Here is a 14,169-nt window from a genome sequence, read left to right on the forward strand (position 1 = left end):
ATCAACGTAATCCAGTATATAAACAAACTCAAAGACAAAAACCACATGGTCATCTCATTAGATGCGGAAAAAGCATTTGACAAGATCCAACACCCATTCTGCTCTACTTTTTGACCTCGGATTTCCTTTAGACAGGAACAATTCTGGGTCAACAATTTTAAGATGGGTGAATGGCCTCATTCCTCAACTGGGGAGGTCTCTTTAAGTCTCACATTCCCACTGCTGGGCATTTTGACTAATGTCATTCATATTGGGTCCTGGTGGCCTCTCATATCCCTGGTGTCTGGGACTTTCTAGTGGTCCCTCTCCCTGTCCCCCACCCCACACAGCTGCATAATTCTATTCATCTTCTGGTCCTCTGGGCTGTTCTCCTGTCTTGCCCATACCTGATCCTGCACCCCCATTTTTCCTCCCCCTACCCTCTCACACCCAGGTCCCTTCCTCCCTCTGTCTCCTGTGATTATTTTGTCCCCCCTTCTAAGAGGAATTGAAACAGCCACACTTGGGCCTTCCTTCTTGTTAAGCTTCCTAAGTTCTGTGAGTTGTGCCATAGGTATTCTGAACTTTTTGGCTAATATCCATTTATTAGTGAGTACCTACCATGTGTGTTCTTTTGGGTCTGGGCTACCTCACTCAGGATGATTATTTTCTAGTTCCATCCATTTGCCTGCATAACTTGGGATGTTCTCATTTTTAATAGATGAGTAGTATTTCATTGTGTAAATGTACACATTTTCTGTATCCTTCCTTCAGTTGAGGGACATCTGGTTTGTCACCAGCTTCTCATAAATAAGGCTGCTATGAACATAATGAAGCATATGTCCTTGTGATATAGTATAGCATCTTTTGGGTATATGCCCAGGAGTGGTATAACTAGGTCTTCAGGTAAAACTATTTCCAATTTTCTGAGGAACTGCCTTATTTCCAAAATGGTTGTACCAACTTGCAATTCCACTAGCAATGGAGGAGTGTTTCTCTTTCTCCACATCTAGGCAGTATCTGTTGTAGCCTGAGTTTTTGATCTTTGCTATTCTGACTGGTGTAAGGTAGAATCTCAGGGTCATTTTGATTTGCATTTCCTTGAAGACTAAGGATATTGAACACTTCTTTCGGTGCTTCTGCCCTTGGAGAACTTTGAAAGCTATGTAAGATTATATTCCCTGGTCATGAAAAGATGACACAGAAGTTAAGACTGTGGCTGGCTATTCTTCCATAGGACCCATGTTTGAATCCCAGCATTCTAAAGGGATGGAAGAGATGACCACCCCACCAGAGCTCTGGCGCTCTGGGTAGGCAGACACAGGAGACTGCCGGGGGACCCCACGGAACCGCAGTGGGACAGGCAGAGGTCCATATTAGGCCACTGGACCCTGCTCCAGGAAATAGGGAAGGTACAGTCTCAGCTCAGACTCTCGGGAACCACAGACATCTGGATACCATGAAAGAGTTGGCTCTGGGCTCTATGGGCCTTACTGAGGCCAGAGATGACAGGTTCTCAGTCTTGGACATCCCAGATGCCACTGAATGTCGTGGAAGAGCTGAGAACAAAGTGAGGGCCATGGGATAGCTCATTCAGCCCCGTGAGAGATATAGATATAAATATAAATATAGAGATATATGCAGAGAGACAGTTAGACAAACAAACAGAAAGACAGAGACAGAATCTCTCTCTCTAGCATTAGCTGTCCTGAAACTTACTAAATAGACAATATAGATCGACCTTCCACTGCCCCCTGAATTCTGAGAGTGCTGCAATGAAAAGCTTGTCTTACCACTTACTGTGGAAGGTTTTACCATGTTAATTTATTCTTCTCTTCTTTAACGCCAATACTTCCTTCAATGTTTCTTATAGGACACAGAAACAATTCTATCTCTTCAAACTACAAAGGGTATAGATTTGTTTAAAATATGTGTGGGTGTAGTGCCTACATGTACATCTTTGTGCACCATGTGGCTAAATTGGCCAAAAGAGTGCATACGATTGCCTATGATTGGAGTTGCAGATAAGTTTTGCTTCCAGGTTAAGTTCCAGAGTGTTGGACTGTGAAAGGCACTCTGTGTTCTGGTTGAGTGAGGCTTACTCCCGAGACCCAGTAGAAAATTCTACAAGGGACAGAACAGTGAGACACAAACACCTGACAACACGAGCCCTCAACTCCATCATTCTGTAGTCATCAGTCACATAGGCTGTCCAGACTGCACCCCCACAGTTACCTGGCAATAGTCAGGTATGCTCCTCCCCACAGTTACTCTGCAACAGGAAAGTAGCCCAGCCCACTATAAAAGGGGCTTTTTGACCCCTCCTCTCTCTCTCTCTCTCACGTGCAAACACACACACACACACACAGGTGTGGTTGCAGCCATGAATCATACCCCTAAAGAAAACTGATATTCCCTTTCATTTTTTTATTTTTTAATTCTTTTTTCATTAGATATTTTCTTCATTTACATTTCAAATGCTATCTATCCCAAAAGTCCCCTATACACTCCCCCTGCCCTGTGCTCAACCCACCCACTCCTGCTTCCTGGCCCTGGCATTCCCCTGTACTGGGGCATATAATCTTCAAAAGACCAAGGGCCTTTCCTCCCAATGATGGGACTAGGCCATCTTCTGATACATATGCAGGTAGAGACACAAGCTCTGGGGTACTGGTTATTTCATAATGTTGTGCCACCTATAGGGTTGCATACCTCTTCAGCTCCTTGGGTACTTTCTCTAACTCCTCCATTGGGGGCCCTGTGTTCCATTCAATAGATGACTGTGAGCATCCACTTCTGTATTTGTCAGGCACTGGTATAGATTCACAAGCGACAGCTATATCAGGGTCCTGTCAGCAAATTTTGCTGGCATATGCAATAGTGTCTAGGTTTGGTGGCTGTTTATGGGATAGATCCCTGGGTGGGGCAGTCTCTGGATGGTCCTTCCTTCAGTTTCAGCTCCAGACTTTTTCTCTGTATCTCCTTCCATGGATATTTTGTTCTCTGTTCTAAGGAGGAACCAAGTATGCAAACTTTGGTCTTCCTTCTTCTTTAGTTTCATGTGTTTTGCAAATTGTATCTTGGGTATTCTAAGTTTCTGGGCTAATATCCACTTATCAGTGAGTGCATATCATGTGAGTTCTTTTGGAATTGTGTTACCTCACTCAGGACCTTAGAATCACCTTGGGCAGGACAGGATATTCCCTTTCTTAACTGCCATAAACTGTACCTAGCTCTTAAGTTAGAGATCAAGGTTTTGATCCCCTCCCCCATCGATGCTAGAATATTGATGACTTGATCTTTTTCAGGTCTTGTACATGAATCTATAACTATGGTGAATTAGGAAGACAGAAGTCCAGTTATGTCATTCTTTCACAATCTCCAGTTGTCATAAATTTTCCATGCCTCCTTCCTGTTTTCCTGAAGCTCTAGATGTAGATTGTGAGAAAAATACCCCATTTAAGACTGATAATTCTATAAACATTATTCTCTGCCTTTTGCCCAGTTGTGTGTATATGTATGAACCACTATCTATGCACCAAAAACGTCTCTCTGATGAGGACTAAGCTGCTATACCAACCTCTTGGTACAGAGTTACTTATTTTTGAATGAAGCTTGATACCATGTTCATGTAGCAAAATAATAGCAGTAAGTTCATTCCTAAAACCTATGAGCTCTTTAGCCTATGTTCTTGCTCAGATTTTCACTGATAAGAGTGAATTTGCTCCTGGGGAGCAGGTCTTAGATCCAATAGAAAAGCATTTGGATATCCTCCAACAGTCATGGAAAAGTTAACAGGAGCAAAGGTAGCAATGACTTTTCTCCCCATACATCCTGCAAGCAAAAATCTAGGAAGAAGGGAGTTTTCCAGAACATGCTGACCTCAAATTCAGTGTTCTGACTCTGTCCCAGAAGTGCTGGGTATAAGGGTGTCACTGCTCCCAGCTTCTGTACCGAGCCTTAACTACAAGTTCTAGTGGGCAACCAATAGAAATGGCAGTGTCCTTTAGTGTTTGTGGCTGGAATCTCTGGGACCTTTACTGATTGACAAATTGAGTTGACATATCCCCCATCTGGCTCTGAACTTTCTATTTCTAATTCTTTGGCTTCTGGGAGAAATATGAACAGTGAAAGAATTATGTATAATACTTTGCCACCAAGAACATAGATCACAAACTATGTCCAATATTATCAGTTACATTTTTATATCAATCAGAAAGATCTACAGAATATCTTAAAAACAGATTCATATGATTAATAGTTCTGGAGTCTTGTACAAAGTAAACCCATAGTTTCCATCTAGTAGAAATACAAATTTTATTGTGCCCTATGCAAATAGGAAACAATTTAAATCTCAATTAAAAATTAAATCAGTCAACTTTTCAGATGAATGAATGAGTCTATTACAGTCCCAAGGTCCAGCTATAAGCATAGAGTCATTTTAACAGTAACAGGAGCTGGATAAATCCAATATATGAGTTCAAATCAAAGCAGGATGAAGAACATAACACATGTTCAGAAGCACTCATTGCAGATGCACGGGTCAAAGCAGCTAGCATCACCAGAAAAAAAAAAAAAAAGGCTCTCAGGTGACATAGGTGTTTCATAGACTAACTTCTTCATTGATGCATAGCTCCTTAGTTTGGACCCAAGAGGGCAGACTTGATTTCTGTTAATATATGGGATTCTCCTCTTGTCCTTTACCTAGGGGTTTGCTATTTTCTTGTGACTTGTTGTGCTGAGGAAAATGAAGTATTAATAGATTGATGAGTATAGGGCCAAGAATCTCTCCTATACCCCTAGATGAGCCATCAATAAAATAAGTATCTGCCTGTGAAATGGGATAAGGGTGGACAATTTTTTTGTAATCACAGATTCAGTTCATATGAGAAAATCCAATAGCTTGCCAGCTGAATAATGATTTCCTATTCTTCCATAGTAATCTGTAAATGAAGTTTGAAAATCCATAGAGTTCTGTAATGCTCTTAAAAACTGATTGTTAGTTAATGATAATATAATACAGCAAGGATCAAAATCCATATAATTTTTGACATCTGGCGCTCCCCCAATTTACAAATTGAGCAAGGAGAGTAAATAGGCAGTTAGTATTTTCTGTCCCATGTGGTGTAAATAAATCCATTTCAAAAGTTTATCCTATTGTGCTATAATACCTCTAGGAGACAATTTAATTGGGAAAATAAGTAAGTTTAAAGGAAGTGAAGGATCCACATGATACCCAGTTGCCCCCTTTAGTCTGGATTCAAATAGCTGTAGAACTTTTCTTACCTCTCAAGATAATATGCAAGTACTATTTAACACCATCTTTCATTCTAGAGTTTTAAATAGATCGGTTAGCAGAGCTCATGAAGCTGGGAAGGAATGCAATATGCATTTATGTTCCATGCTGGGACTTAGCTTGACTAGGTTGTAAAGTTAGCTTTTACACAGGCACTACTAAGTCCTCATCAAAGAGTAGAGAGAATTCAAGATGAGAGTGAATGCCAAATTCCTCATGCTACACTTCAGGAATGGAGGATATTATGTAAAGGAGACTCAAATAATGTAGCTAATATATTTTCTACCTGGCTTATGGGTGGCACCGTTTTTACTTTTGATTTTGCCTGGACTGAAAAAATAGTTATTGGCCTCTTTTTACAAATTTTAAGGGTTGATCATTCAGTTTCTATTCATTTAAATAATTATATAGCTCTTACTGATGATTAATATACTCATCTTTCTTAAGCATTTTGATAACAGTACAAATTAATGTCCAAGGTTCTCAAAATTCAAGAGGGATCTTTTGCCCTTGTTTATGTGCCTTTTCAAACAATATTCTTTTAGACTCTGCCTCCCCATATGTTTTCATCTAAATTTTCGTCTTCTGAAAACAGGGGATTATAATCACAAACAACCTGCAAGCAATTTTATAGCTGTGATTTTGACTCTTGTGTATCTACTTTCTTTTTTTAAATCGTGCACAAGCTCAAAATAAGGCAAATCCTTCCATAGTTTATGTCCCATCATTCTCAACTCCTGTGAGGGACACCTCTCTTATTGCATAGCTTACTTCAGGTCTCTGATTTATGAGACCACTTATTTACTTTTCTAGTGGTGGTAGAACATTGGAGAATGAAGTCAATAAATGAGGCAGACTGAGGTCTCATACAATAGACAACTTTACTCAGAACAACTGATAATCTACAGCCAGATGATTAAGAAAGGTCACTTGTGTAAAGTTCTCATGAGTTCAAGCTGTATATAATAACATGAACAAGCTGCTCATGGCGAAAACATGTTTTTCCAGAGAGGCATATAAACAAAGAACAATAGCAGTTGTAAAGATTAATTAAAGTACACTCACTCCTATTCACTATACTTGGGAGGGGCACAAAAGCACATTTCAAGAACAATTCTGTTTTTGTAGAAACTGAGATCCCAAGACTTTTGTCTTATTTACATTGAGTTCTCTCACAAGTACTCAGAAATCTCACATGACTCGACTCTTGGACCATGTTCCAAAATATTCCAATTCTTCTGTTCTCCCCTTGCTCTTCCACCAAGTATCTTTTCCACTTTGTCTTTAGGTATGTGTGTGTGTGTTTTATGTATGCATGTGTGTGTGTGTGTGTGTGTGTGTGTGCACTGTGGCCCGCTAAGTTTGACTAGTGCCTCCTGCATGTGAACAGGAGTGGAACTAGCGACTGGAGCATGGACTCCTTAACTGTAGCAATGAAGACTATGATTCCCCCTCACATAGAAACCATGAATGTCTAACAGCTCCCTGGAGAGGATCAGGACCCCAGTTCCCCTCTCCCATCCATGATAGAATGTCACAGACCCACTGTTAAACAGATTATATTCAAGTAATATTTCATTAAATATTTAATTAAAAGTAATATTTCATTCATTAAATTAAATATTATTGGTATGGACAATACAAGAAATTTGGTGTCCAGTGCAAAACTCTATAAATATTATGAGATTATTTTTTAAATGTATCAAATACCAACTTTTATTTTATCTGTATCTTGGGGTATATACATTGCCATGGAATTTGAGGTTGATCTTGTTATTCTTTGCTTAATGAGGAAAGAAAAGAGAAATGAGAGTGTCTGAAAGATAAGATGAATCTCTTTGCTTTCTAGCTAAAGGAGTCCAGGTTTGGGTATATTAGAAGTTGCTAGTTTTGTGGTAATAATAATCCTCTATCTACTCCAAGTTTCATGCTCTATTAAAATGACAAACCCACATTAAGAACTACCTTTCCTTGGCCAAGTGTAACAAGTGCAACATGAGTCTGGTTTAAGATAATTACTTTCAATTGTAAAATGTCCATGTAATTTAGACTAGGATGCTGTTGATGCAAAAACCATAGATGTCTTTTCAAAAGGAACGAGACATCTTTATGGGGTAGTCAAATTTGAGTGACCATGGGCCAGTAAACAGAGAGATGCATAGGTTTTCTCAGGTTTCATGTTCCCACATGGAAGCTGTTTCAAAAAGTATTATAGTAGCAGAACAAAGAAAGTCATAAATCAAGGCAGTATTAAAATACATTGATAGGTACATCTGGTAAGCAGGTTATAAAAGAGAAGGTAGTCTCTCCTCTATAGGCCTCAGATGCTATCTTGATGGGTTTAGCTTTGGAGTTGTTGGAAGCTAGTGGTCTGCTAAGTTAAAAGATTCTAAAAAGTTTTTATCTATTAGTCACAGGATGTTAGTTCTGACACAGAGGTGAGCAAGGGACGGATATTTAAGTGGCTAAAAGTAGCACACCCGGAGATAATTAGGCTCTTAACCTGCTGCCTTGCACCCTCTTCACATCACTGCAGTTCTAATCAGTTCATCAGTCTTTGCAGACACAGCTTCTTTCACAGTACATAGACTTATATTGGTAATGTATGGCACACACAAGTAAAACATGGACAGATGAAAAATCCACTCTTCTACTTTTAAACCAGTTTGACCTTGCTAACCATATGCTCTTTCTTTACTTCTTTGGGGAAATATATTTCTACTCATTTTTTTTTTTACAAAGTATGGTCATTCACTATAGCAAAACGTTTTTCACTTGAGCTACTTAAGGGGGAATGGGTAGTTGTCAGAGTCTTAGAAGGAAACCAGGTCCTATAAATAGATGTGGCTTGTTCTGATCTAAAATGGGAACTATTCTACTTTTATGAAAGAATTATTGTCATGCAAGGCACAATATCTTTCTGGCAGTGGTCCCTAAGAGCACTGATCACTCTTCTATGGAATTAATGTAGGTAGTTTCTTATTTTATTAATATACAGCATAGACTCTTAATGATAGGAACACTTTTGACCAAAGCACCGGCCTCACACTTGGACCTATTTTAATAACGAGGCAAGGAGTCGTTCTCAAGAGCAGGTGCTGAGCACTCATATACTTAAAGACATCCTGCTGTGCATGATCAGATTATAGTAACTTAAGTTCACAGGTTCCCACCCTTGTGGACTGAGGGCAAACAGGTGGGAACAGAGTGAATAAAGGAAACTAAATCTGGACAACATGTACACACTCCAGTGCCCAGAGGTACCAGGATAGGAAAATAGAGACAAGAATGTGGGTTAATCAAAAGCAGCTCTGAGAAACGATGTTCAGGCCCTGACTGATGCATGCCATTGATTAATCGATACTTCATCCTACTGTTTATCAAGTGTATCATCCAAAAAGTCTTCTGTAATATTTAACTTTGCTTCCTTCAGTTTCAATTTATCCACGTTGCTTTTGTTCTTTCTTCAAGAGCTAGACAGCAGTCAGTAACAAAACATTTTATATTCATGTACCTAAAGGGGTGTTTGCTTTTCTGTCATGCTTTAGTCTTCCCTGGGTGATGAAAAAGCAAACAATAAAAAAATCTAATCACGCCACAAAAGGCCTGTTTAATATGACTGCTTAATAAATAATAAGTGTTGGTACTATGCTGTAAGTGTTTATTCTTTGGAAAGACACTTAATTTCAATAGTTATTTGTAAAGAATTATTTGCTTTGTCTTACATATACACTCACAGCTAGAGAGAGTAAGCAAGTGTGTGTGTGTGTGTGTGTGTGTGTGTGTGTGTGTAGTGTGAGAAAGACACACAGAGAGAAAATTTAGATCTTTAGCTCAAAAGAGAAACCTATAAAATAAGGAATCTGTAAGGTACACCAAACATTAAGATTATTGCTGTTTCTGATGTTAAAGCTGTTGTTTATATGTATTAATTATACTGATAAATTGTACCTTTCATCATTGCAAGTTGTTTTTTAAAAAAAAATGTATAATGTCTCCATTTATCTACAATATTATCATGATACAATTCAAGGGATTTTTGATTGTTTTAATGTTAGTGTATTTCACTGGAACCTGTATTTATTTTCTCTGCATCAAAAGCTACAATTTTGTGCCCGTGTGTACCATGCAGAAATTGATCTGCAATACATGTGGAGTCTCTAAGGGTATATTTAAATTTAGTAATTTTATTGCTAACTGTGAAGTTAATCTGCACTGTATGCATTCTTTTCCCCAGGAAACTGAAGTAACAGTTCATGCTAAACAACCGGATGTGGAAAGGCTTTTGTCTAAAGGGCAGCATTTGTATAAGGAAAAACCAAGCACTCAGCCAGTGAAGGTAATGAAGCAACCTCTAGCAATATCTATTACCTCATAATAGGCTACGCTTCCTCTGTTGTACACTTGCCATTGCCATTGTCTGTTTATAATCTTTGAAATAACTTGTAAGGAAATGCTGGCCATACTATAGTTACAGAGCTAGAGATAACCGTCTGATCAACATATCCTATTTATATATAGGGATCTTAAGTCTATTAACAATTCATTGCATTAAAGGACTCATTTCTGTCCTGGTGTGGTACCATCGATACAAAAAATAGTACCACCTTCAAGGTAGATTAATTTCTTTGGGGCTTGATTACTTTGCTTGCTAACCCTGATACTCCTCATATTGTTGAGCTTAATTCAAATCAAGCCATTGCAGCATGTTGTCTTCAACAGCTGTAAAGAATCACAATATAGTCTATGACCTTTTCTTCCTCTGTTGCTTTTTCTTATGAAAGAGAAAACCCTGTATTTGGGCTTCAGTACTTTATCAGGTTGGAAATTTTTAGTGAAATATCATAATTGCATCATTCTTCAGTAACAAGCTGGCCTGGGTGAAAGTTTTCTACTTCCTTCATTTTGGTGTGTATATTTTGAAATTCAGGACACATTTATTCATAAGATGTTACCTGAGGAGAGAAATAGAATGCCAGGTCAAGTACAAACAAACAAACTCTCATTCAATGGTTTCCATTTGCAATTGACAAGCCAGTGATAAATGATAAATAGATGGTAGGTAGAGGTTATATTGTTCTCCATACCTGGCCAAAATTTTAACACCTTCCACTGCGTTTGGGAGGAGAGGCCCTTGGTCTTGTGAAGATTGTATGCCCCAGTACAGGGGAATGCCAGGGCCAGGAATGGGTGGGTTGGGGAGCAGGGCAGGGGGAGGGTATAGGGTACTTTTGGAGAGGAAACTAGGAAAGGGGATAGCATTTGAAATGTAAATAAAGAAAATAACTAATAAAGAAAATTAACATTTAAAAAACAAAACTTCTGTCTAAATAAATAAATAAATATAAAACAAAACAAAACAAAAAAGGTTTCTGAGAGCATGTGATGGTGGCTATTTATTGATCAGTTGTGGTTTCTTAGCTAATGTTGCTAGCTGAGATTTAAGGAGCCTTATTCTCATGTTCAAAGCCATTCTAAAACAGTGCAGGTTAATAGCCTCATTATACAAAACCAGTTTGTCTTTGCAAAGAACATTACAAGAACTTAGACTCTGTAAAGTTATTGCTTAGTTTCCATGTACTTGGGCCAAGGTTTAGTTCTACAAAATTGTTTGTTTTCCCCACAGTTTACATGGGAGTTTTCATCATGTAAATTTAAAGTTGGATTTTCTACATAATGCCAAAACACCAGATGCAAAAGGCACAACTTTCTCTAGAAATATTAAAAGCCCCTCATTCAAAATTAAGGTTCTCTCTAAACCTGAAGTACAGAAAAATAATTTACATACAAGTTGAGGTTTCATTTGATACTTTTAAAAGTAAAATAAATGTTTTGGTGTTGTGACTGCAGACATGGAGCCAGGACTGACAGCAGCAAATTTCCGTGTTCCTGTGGCTAAAAGTATAAAGCTTAGTTACCAGAGTGATAAAGTCCCAAGGGCGCAGCAGAAAATGAACAAATGGACTAACAGTTAAATGCAGTCTATTTATTCGTGATGCACCCTCAAACTTAATGCCATATGGGTATGACAAAGAGCTGAAGCTTAACAGCTTAACATCCTTTCTTATAGTTCACAAAAGTGCATTTAATTTTGCTTTACTTCCTGCTTTTGCATAAAACATAGAAAATTCCTTCCTTCAAAATGTAGGCAGTTTTGCTTTTCTCATGTATAAATTAATCAATCCAGTAATGTTTAACTTAATCTTACTTCCACTTATACACTCAACCCCAAGGCTGCTTTGACACACGAACTGAACTCCACCCAACTCTGCTGTTTCCTTAGTGAAATAAATGGAAGATTAAAACACACAAAAAAGAACAAAGCCATATAACTTGTCTTTCTTTTCCCCTCTTCTCTTAAAGCTGTCTTGTAACTCAATGACATTTTTCCGTCCACTCTTGGTGCTTCCCTATTTCCTGTATATATAGTTCATTTGAAAGAGGTAGAATGTCAGTAAAAACATGTCTACAAGTTCCCTGATCTCTAGAAAAAAACAAACTATCATGTTAATAACAGTGAGGTGTTAGATTGATTTGGCCTTATCAGACATAGAGAAATGGCTGACATAAAACATGATGCTTTGCTTTGTTTTGCCAAACGAGGGATGCAACACTCAGGGTACTATACATGATAGGCAAGTTTTCTACATATGAGTTGTACCTCATTATGTGGACCATCACCTGGAAAATAACTGAAAGTGAGCTGCAATTTTAGAGTACCCTAAAGTACTAAAATCTCATGATATGTACTCACTGATAAGTGGATATTAGCCCAGAAACTTAGAATACCCAAGATACAATTTGCAAAACACATGAAACTCAAGAAGAAGGAAGACCAAAGTGTGGCTACTTCATTCCTTCCTAGATGGGGAGCAAAATACCCATGGAAGGAGTTACAGAGACAAAGTTCTGAGCTGAGACTGAAGGAAGGACCATCCAGAGACTTCCCCGCTTGGGGATCCATCCCATAAACAGCCACCAAACACAAACACTATTGCATATGCCAGCAAGAATTTGCTGACAGGACCCTGATATAGCTGTCTCAGTGCCTGGCAAATAGAAAAGTGGATGCTCACAATCATCTATTGGATGGAACACAGGGCCCCCAATGGAGGAGCTAGAGAAAGCACCCAAGGAGCTGAAGGGGTCTGTAACCCTATAGGAGGAAAAACAATATGAAGTAACCAGCACCTCCCAGAGCTTGTGTCTCTAGCTGCATATGTAGCAGAGGATTGCCTAGTAGGCCATCATTGGGAGGAGAGGCCCTTGGTCCTTTGAAGATTATATGCCCCAGTACAAGGGAATGCAAGGGCCAGGAAGCAGGAGTGGGTGGGTTGGGAACAGGGCCGGGGGAGGGTATAGGGAACTTTCAGGATAGCATTCAAAATGTAAATGAAGAAAATATCTAATAAAAATGTGTTGTTATAAGGAAAAATACAGCTTAATATAGTTATCAACTACAAAGAAGCTAGGGAAAGAAATCATCCCTTGTGATCAACTAAAATTGAAAATGACTAATGATACTAATATTTAGTAGTTATATGTGAGGAAAGGATGTCCCCAAGTCCTGTTCACTTGCCCTCTTGATCATTTGTACACAGCAATTATTCTGTGTAAAAGGTTGTGATGTAATCCTTTGGCCAATTATTTAAAACTTGTAATACCTTACTTTTAGTTCTTTCATTAAAGTGTACATTGAAGAGTAAGCTAAGTACAAGTTTTACTTCAGCAGTAGCTTTGGACATTCTTTCCTTAGATATAGCTACTAAGTGATAGTGTAATTAACCATTTAAATTACAGTCAATCACATCCAGGAAGTTTTCTTTCCCCAGCTGTTTTGTTGTTAACATCTATATTAAGCTGTTTTTTCCCCTTATACCAACAAGTTTATTCTACTGCATATCAATGTCTTATCAACATTCCAAAGAACTGCAGATTTATATATGATGTAATAGGTTGAGTGGTACAATATTGATAAAAATGTTTATTTAAATATTATAATTATACAACATGTAGTGGGTGGGCATATGACATTAATGTGCTTGCTATTCAAGCATGAAGACCTGAATTTAGATCCCAGATGGTGCATAAAACCAGACTCTCCTTCAGTCCCAGCACTTGGAATGGCTCAATTTCATCTCCAAATATTTCATGAGTTCCAGGACATGCCATGGCTACATGAAACCCTGTATGAAAGAGATTAAATTCAATTAAAAGTAATAATCTAGAGCCCCTTCCAGTCAGCGCCAGCACCTGGGCACATTGGGCACAGAGTCTGCGGACAGCCCCAAGGTCCCCAGAGGACTCTCCAAGGGAACTTAGGACCTCTGGTGAGTGGAACACAACTTCTGCCAGGAGGCAGGTTCAAACGCCAGATACCTGGGCACCTTCCCTGCAAGAGGAGAGCTTGCCTGCAGAGAGTGCTCTGACCACTGAAACTCAGGAGAGAGCTAGTCTCCCATGTCGGCTGACAGAGGCTAACATAATCACCTGAGGAACAAGCTCTAACCAGAGACAACTATAACAACTAACTCCAGAGATTACCAGATGGCGACAGGTAAACGTAAGAATATTACTAAAAGAAAACAAGACCACTCACCATCATCAGAACGCAGACTCGCACCACACCTAGTCCTGGGCACCACAACACACCGAAAAACTAGACCCGGATTTAAAAGCATATCTCATGATGATGGTAGAGGACATCAAGAAGGACTTTAATTACTCACTTAAAGAAATATAGGAGAACACTGCTAAAGAGTTACAAGTCCTTAAAGAAAAACAGGAAAACTCAACCAAACAGGTGATGGAAATGAACAAAACCATACTAGACCTAAAAAGGGAAGTAGACACAATAAAGAAAACCCAAAGTGAGGCAATGCTGGAGATAGAAA

At 38.8% G+C, this 14,169-nt stretch overlaps 1 protein-coding gene across 4 annotated transcripts in view; it reads left to right on the top strand.

The window, feature by feature from the left end:
* Positions 1-14,169, top strand: part of Dmd (dystrophin) — a 2,293,239-nt gene that overhangs the window by 1,522,455 nt on the left and 756,615 nt on the right. For all 4 annotated transcript variants that reach the window (XM_029473189.1, XM_021152893.1, XM_029473188.1 and 1 more), the window contains exon 49: positions 9,513-9,614. In XM_029473189.1, the coding sequence (XP_029329049.1) occupies positions 9,513-9,614 (102 nt within the window). The remainder of the gene's footprint in view (positions 1-9,512; positions 9,615-14,169) is intronic.

The sequence above is a fragment of the Mus caroli genome, chromosome X (assembly GCF_900094665.2).
Source record: "Mus caroli chromosome X, CAROLI_EIJ_v1.1, whole genome shotgun sequence".
Taxonomy (NCBI): domain Eukaryota; kingdom Metazoa; phylum Chordata; class Mammalia; order Rodentia; family Muridae; genus Mus; species Mus caroli.